This window comes from Lycium barbarum, chromosome 1 (genome assembly GCF_019175385.1).
Source record: "Lycium barbarum isolate Lr01 chromosome 1, ASM1917538v2, whole genome shotgun sequence".
In the NCBI taxonomy this organism is placed as follows: Eukaryota; Viridiplantae; Streptophyta; class Magnoliopsida; order Solanales; family Solanaceae; genus Lycium; species Lycium barbarum.
Genome location: NC_083337.1, coordinates 143,614,234 through 143,621,460, shown reverse-complemented (window position 1 = coordinate 143,621,460; position 7,227 = coordinate 143,614,234). Strand labels below are relative to the sequence as shown.

At 35.0% G+C, this 7,227-nt stretch overlaps 1 protein-coding gene across 1 annotated transcript; it reads right to left on the bottom strand.

The window, feature by feature from the left end:
- Nucleotides 1-1,216: 1,216 nt before the first annotated feature.
- Nucleotides 1,217-5,478, bottom strand: LOC132611575 (filament-like plant protein). Its single transcript, XM_060326004.1, has 4 exons — nt 5,362-5,478; nt 3,678-3,870; nt 1,788-3,274; nt 1,217-1,703 (listed from the first exon to the last, which is right to left on the bottom strand). Exons 1-4 carry the CDS (start codon nt 5,470-5,472, stop codon nt 1,323-1,325), a joined length of 2,172 nt encoding a protein of 723 aa, XP_060181987.1. The 5' UTR covers nt 5,473-5,478; the 3' UTR covers nt 1,217-1,322.
- Nucleotides 5,479-7,227: the final 1,749 nt, after the last annotated feature.

The window sequence follows — 7,227 nt, the reverse complement described above, 5'->3', positions numbered from 1 at the left end:
TCCAATCTTCATAGCAGTTTCAGAATATTCCTCTTAATCCCCCTATTCCAGGGTTTCCAATAAATTATCGCCCATGTTAATTTTTTGTTTTCCCTCCTAGGATCCGATGTTTGTATTAGAGCCCCGATTAATTTGGATTAGCATCCATTTAGGATCCTTTACAAATTTGTTTTTAGTTTTATGTTCTTTTTACAAGAGATCTGAAAATACAATTTTCTTTTTATCAAATTTGTAAATGGTTGTCGAAATGCTCTCTATCGGGATTTTCTCACATCAAGGACTCGAATATGAGAACTCTAATTAAGGGTGGAGGATCTCATCCATTCCATTACCACCCTCGGTGACATTCACATGCATGGTAATGATATATTCAGGTATGCTGGAGCTTGTTGCTAGTCCTGTGAATTCAATTTGCTCTCGCTATTGTGGACTTACTGCGATAGAATACTTTTATAAGTTTGTTCATTAAAAAGATACTGGTTATGAGTTAATCATGTGCTGTATTTCATAAGCACAAAATCCGGCAACCTCATGCAAAACAGAAGATGAGGATGATCATGTTGCATGAATGTGACCCTTTAGTTCATCTTAATTCATGTTGATCCAGACAAATTTTAGATGTGTTGAGTTATAATTCGTTTATTGGTTTAATCCTTTTTTATCCGTCCTATTTTAACTTGACTCACCTATTTGACAACTCTACTCTTAGTTATTCTTAACATTTTAAATTTAAATATTTATTCTACTCTTAGTTATTCTTAACATTTTAAATTTAAATATTTATTCTAAATTTACTCCATCTTTTCACTTCTAAAATAAATGACTAACGGCATGTTTCTAAATCACGAAACTCACTACAATAAATATCAAGATACAACGTTGAGATTCGCTTTGGAACTCACCATAAATGTAAGATAATCTATTTTCAGAGTTTTTTTGAAGAAAAAGAAAAAGTTGGAAATGGTTATAATCTACCAAAAGGGATCAAAACAAAAGAGGGGGACATCGGACATAGCCAAAGCACTGGAAATGAACGATCTAACGCTATTTGAAAGATAAGCACATTCTCATAACAATCAAAGCATGTATGATGCTAATTAAACTAAATCTAATCAGCCATCCTACAAAGAACATCTGATGCTAATTAAACAAAATTTAATCAGCCATCCCACTTATAACCATATGAAAATATAATGACAACAACACCACCTCAATATCAAGTAAGTTGGGATCGGTTATATGAATCCTCACTGACATGTGCATCTCGGCTTTCATCTTGTATTATCCCTTTTGATTTTAGAACTTAAATCAACTCATGTAGTTTAGAGTTGAATTCCACTCTTACTTCGAGAAAACAACTTTCCAAAACCATTTCTACTTTTGGAAATTGTCACCTGAGTAACTGATGAAGTAGATGATGACGAAGAAGAGGATGATTCTCCTTCATTTCCATTAGAATTACTAGGATTCTCAATCTTTGAAGTATCTGAATTGCATTTCGGGGTAAATGTCTCATTTACATGCAACTTCCATTCCTCTCCACTAGCTCCAGCCACAACTGATCCTCCCCCAGAAAATCCAGGAAGATTTGCTGTGTCTATCAAGAAATCTTCTAAAGTAGCTAGTGATTGAAGCTGCTTTCCAAGAGATGCGATTGTTTTCTGGCATTCTGCAAGCTTGTCAGCAGCTACAGCTAAATCTTCCTGCAAATAGAAAAGTTTAGAATATTAAGAGCTTCAATACTTTCGAACAAAAGAAAAAGAATTATTCGTTGGGACAAACGTTACCTGTTTTATTTTTGATTCACAATTTGAACTGGAAGCTTGCTGAAGTTCAAATTCCTGGGCTTTTCTTCTTAGTTCATTTTCCAATTCCTGGCACTTAATTTCCTTATCAGATGACAAGCATCGTTCTCTTTCGACTTCCTGGGATTTTATTCTTAGTTCATTTTCCAATTCCTGACACTTAGTTTCTTTATCGGATGACAAGGATCGTTCTCGTTCAAATTCCTGGGATTTTCTTCTTAGTTCATTTTCCAATTCCTGGCACATAGTTTCTTTATCAGATGACAAGGATCGTTCTCGTTCAAATTCTTGGGATTTTATTTTTAGTTCATTTTCCAATTCCTGGCACTTAGTTTCCTTATCAGATGACAAGGACCGTTCTCTTTCGACTTCTGTCTTTAAAGATTCAATGTCTGTAGACATAGTCCGTGCTTCTACTTCCAGCCCAAAGAGTTGAAACTCAAGCAACTCTTTTGACTCATTCACTGCATCTAGCTCCTTCTGTAGCTCTTCTAACTTGATTTGAGCTTCCTTAAGCTGCAAGTTGGACGCCTTAAAGGCATCTTGGCTCTCACTTAAAGCATTCTCCAGTTCAGCTTTCTCTGCTTCAATCTTCTCCAGCTTTTGCTCTAATTCAGCCACCCTTTGTGAAATGGTCTCAGTAGATGAGTCATTGGCAACATCATCAGATGTAACTGAAGAGGTTTGATTCGCAGTTTCAGATACTGCAGCGAGTCTCTCCATCTCCAAGAAGTCGTCCATCATGTCTATTTCCAAAGACCGGGCAGCAAGAGTTTTAGGCATAGCTTTTTCATTCTTAAATTGATCGAGCTCAGCAATTAGTGCTGATGCCCATGAGTCAGAACAACTTTGTTCAGGTTTACTTGTTTCCGGTTTGCTCATCATGTGGCTATCAATATCGACTGTCTTCAGTCGCTCTCCACTGCCAGATTGACTATAGCTGAAAGACTCAAAGGATCTTTGTCCACTAAGTAGGGATGATTTGTGAACCAAGGCTTGTAGTCTTCGGCATTCAGCTTCAAGCTTGGTCACCTTTTTTATGGTTTCTAGCTGCTGCTTGCTAGCAGATTCTGCAGCTTGGGTGCTCAAGTTCCTTTCTATGATCATAATTTGCAACTCCTCTGACTGAGAAGAAAGGTCAAGTTTGAGAGCCGTGTTCTCCTTCTCTAGACACTCGAGCCTGACAAGAACGTTCGGATCAGTACAAACAGGAGAATCAGTTCTACTCTGGAGCTCAAGTAGCTGATTTTCAAGTGCAGCTTTTTCGGACTCCCATTCTTTTTCCTTCTCTACTACAGTCTCTTGAATTCTTTGCTCCTGCTCATCTCTAGCTTGTCTCAGCTGCCTGACACATTCCTTCAGAGCACCATTAAGATGGTTGACGCGAACATCCAAAGTCAAGTTCTGCTGCTCAGCTGCCTCAAGTTGCTGCTTTAGAACTGCAACCTCATTTTCTGACTTTTCCCAACCTACCAAATATTACAAAACGATGGAACTAATCAAGATTAAAAGAAAAGAAAAAAAAGGCCTTTTTCATTTTTGGCTCGTCAGCCAAAATTAATTACAGGACCGGCCAAAATATACAAAACCTATACACTAATTATGTATATTATATGCATATTTATGTATATTGTATGTAGATTATATGTATCTTTATACTTAATATACAAAACTTATGCATTTACCAGCTTTTATGTTTTAGAGCGGTCCAAAAATGTAATTATCCCAAAAAAAAATGTGTGATTGATCAGAACAAGTTCCAAACGTTATTCTACGTGTGATTCAGGTACCACAAAAAGATTGGAAATATTCTAGAAACTATTTCTAAGATTGCATTCAGAACTTATGGAAGAAAGGGACGGTGGAAGATACCCGCAACGGCTTCTTCTGCCACTTTAGCATGTTGCTTAACTAAGTCTTCTTTTGCACTAACATTAACTAGAGCAGCTGATAACTTCTCTATCAGCTTCTTTGGACTTTCCTTGGCTTCATGCCCAATAGTTGCAGCTTTTGAGGTTACTTCCGGTGATTGGCTGTCATTATCTGGAGTTTTTTTTAATGGATCCTGCTCCAAATAGCAGAAATTGCAAGTGTTGAAGTGAGAAAACATAAGCTAATAAGCACTGGCAGGAATTACCAGGGGAAAAAAGGCAAGGAGAAAACAAATATAGAGTAAAGGCCCCAGGAGCGTGGCATAAATTATTCTAACAGGTGAACAGCAGTCAAATCAGGCACAAATTCACTATGGGGGGATAGTTTGCTTTCGAGGACTTACAGCTACTATTACTATCAATGGGTTGATTTTGTTTAATTCAATTAACTTATATCTTTTCTCAGTTTATCAAAACACGTGTATAATGCGTTTGCCCTTCTCGGTGTGCTTTTTCTGTTGTTGCATTAGTACTATTTTACCTGTCAAAAGCAGAAACATTCAATGCTAAAGTTGATGAGGCTTTCATGTACAATATTTTTCTGTGCATTGGATCTCTAGACTGGGAGAGTGCCACACAACAGTATCAAGTTTGGGTTAAAAATTCATCATTATATTAACTAATACGATATAAAATGCATTTCGAGGCTATTGGCAGTCATTATTTTTTCACTAGATAGTCTTCACAGATAATGAAAGATGCTTGGCTGCTTAACAAATGTGGGACTGACATAATCAACTTCATGCTGAACTCTTTTACGCATATAATGATTTGTGTTTTCGATTCACAGATCTGAAATGCATGGTTTCAGAACTAGAATCTTTGAATACAGAGTTTGTTAATTAAACTAAAGGTTTACCATTATCGGATAAATTTTATGCAGAGTAACTTTTAGCAGAAATCATAACTACGAAATTTACATATGATAAATGTCATTTGGGAACCCTTTTACTAGGTGGATAGCTGGCTCCAACACTAAATGTCGGGTTCATACTTCCATTTTTACAATTAAGTCATTGATAGCTTGGATCAATATAAAGTTGAAGCTTTCAAGCATCTGGACTTGACCTCAAACTCCATGCACCTAGATAAACCTTATAAATCCTTATAGAATCATTTGCAGCGATTTTCCATTAGGCATACTTAAATGTCACATGGAAAAATTTTGGTCAATGGTTCATCGAAAAATGAGAGATCCTGAAATACTCATATGAAACTTGAACCCCACAGTTCCACAAGCTGGTAGACGCAAGGAAAAAGAGGCAGGAGAAGAATAGATACATGGAAATTGACTGGAGTCTCAGAGATATAGCATTTGGAGAAGGCATTTTAGAAAACTAAAGTTTCATGGAGTATAAGCAGTAACACTTCCTAACTATGAAAATTTGAGCACCATATTTAGCACAACCATTATCAGCTTGAAATAAACATGCATGAAAATCTTGGCTAGAAATCAGCAATGTATTTTTTTTTTCATGTGTGCAACGCGATTAGTTTCTTCATATCAGCACAACTAACTAAAAAGCCAGAAATTTTTTATCAAGACAACCTATAAATGAAAAACCTCTTTTGTTTCTTCTTCTTTTTTTTTTTTTTTTTTTTTTTAATTTTTATTTGCTTTATACCTGTTCATCAGAATGTCTCTCTGAATGTGAAGATAATGAACCAGAACTCTCAGTTTCACCAAGGCTCTTCTCAGAAGGTCTCCTTTTCCACAACCAATTCCTCTTATCCATCTCAATAACCAACTAAATCTCCTACAAGCTCATTGCCAATGTCCACCTACATACAAATGACACCATTATTAATAATCAAAAGAATGAGTACCAAACATATTTTTTTTGGCTAAGTGGTCCAGATAAGAATAAGAAACAAATACTTTTCATTCACATTCCTTCATAAACGAAATAATATGCAATCAATACATTTATGGCTACGGTCATTCAACAACAAAGATAACTTCGCTTCGCATTCTTTCAGCTTTCCTTCAAATCCACTCTACTAACAAAGAAGTTAACATACCAAAAAAATGAACATCTAAATAAAGCAAAAGACCCCATTACTCAAATTACAAAATAAAATGTACCCATCTAACAGAATCCATCGAATCCTACAAAAACATTTTAGTCTAAAGCCCACCTCCAGATTAACAATAAGGACAGAAATATATTTGTATGACTAAAATGACCTGAGAAAAATGATATATGAATACCCATTAAAAACAGATCCAGGTCTGATCATTGGTTTACTCTAAACAAAGACGAAAAAAACACACCTGAAATAAAATCAATAGTGGAACCAATAATAAAAAGTGAAAGAAACAAGTGTTTGGAGTTAATGGGTGTTAAAGAACCAACTGAAAGCTCAACTGAGTCAAAGATCTGTGGAATGTCAGTGAAACTGTTTAGATAACAATAACTCCAAACACAGAGGAAAGAACACTCTATGCACTTAAAAAAATAGATTATTCGACATTTTTAAGTGGTTTATTTTGACGTGGGTTTTGAAGCCAAGATTTTCGAATAACGAAAAGGACCCAGAGCGCATGTGATGCAGAATGGAAACCCTGCAGAGTCTTGCACTTTTTTCATAGCACCTTTTTTTAAGCTTTCTTTTTTTGTTTGTTTATTTTGAAATTAATCTGAGGTTCATTCCCGCCCTTTAAAGATAAAGTTTTTCTTACTTGAAGTGGGAGTATTTTAATAATATTATTGATTTAAAAAGTGGAGAGTAGTAATTTGATGCACAGAAAACCTGACAGAGGTCTGTGGCTGAACTTGTATGTTTCCTAGTCTGTATGCCTTTGGTTCCTTCAAAAACAAGATCTGCTTTACAAATACACTACTCTCTCTCCTTCATTTTATGTGTACATTACTTGGTTGAGATTATATTTGCACATGAAAATAAAATTGTGGTTGAGATTACGTTTGAATATGAAAGTAAAAAAATTGAAGTTTTGTGAGTGAAACTTTGAACAAAATAAAGTTTGCTTTTTAAACTTGATATTTTATACTTCAGTTCGAAATCGAAATAATAGACCAATTTGATTAACAAATAGGTATTTGGAATTTTGGATCCAAAATCTACGACTAAATCGAACCTATAGTTTCACTTAACACGAAGTATTTAAATGCAAATAATTAAAAAAACAAATTGGATATTGTAATCTTAAATTAAAGGTGTGTATATCATTTTCAAAAATTCACTTTGATAATTTTAGTCTTAAACATGTATCTCATTTTTGCCTTCTTTTCTCTTAGCTTAATACATTGATAGCCCCTTAAACCTGCCGGCAAATGTCATTCAAACACTCAAACTACGATTTGTTTCAATTGAGCACCTGAACACTTGAAGAGTGTTCTTAAATCATCATTTGCCGGGTAAAACCAACCTAATATTAGTACATGCTAATCATATCAAGTAAAGAAAACTGCCAGCCTGATACAAAATTTTCATGAATAATAAAAAAGATTTTATACTTTAAACTGTCA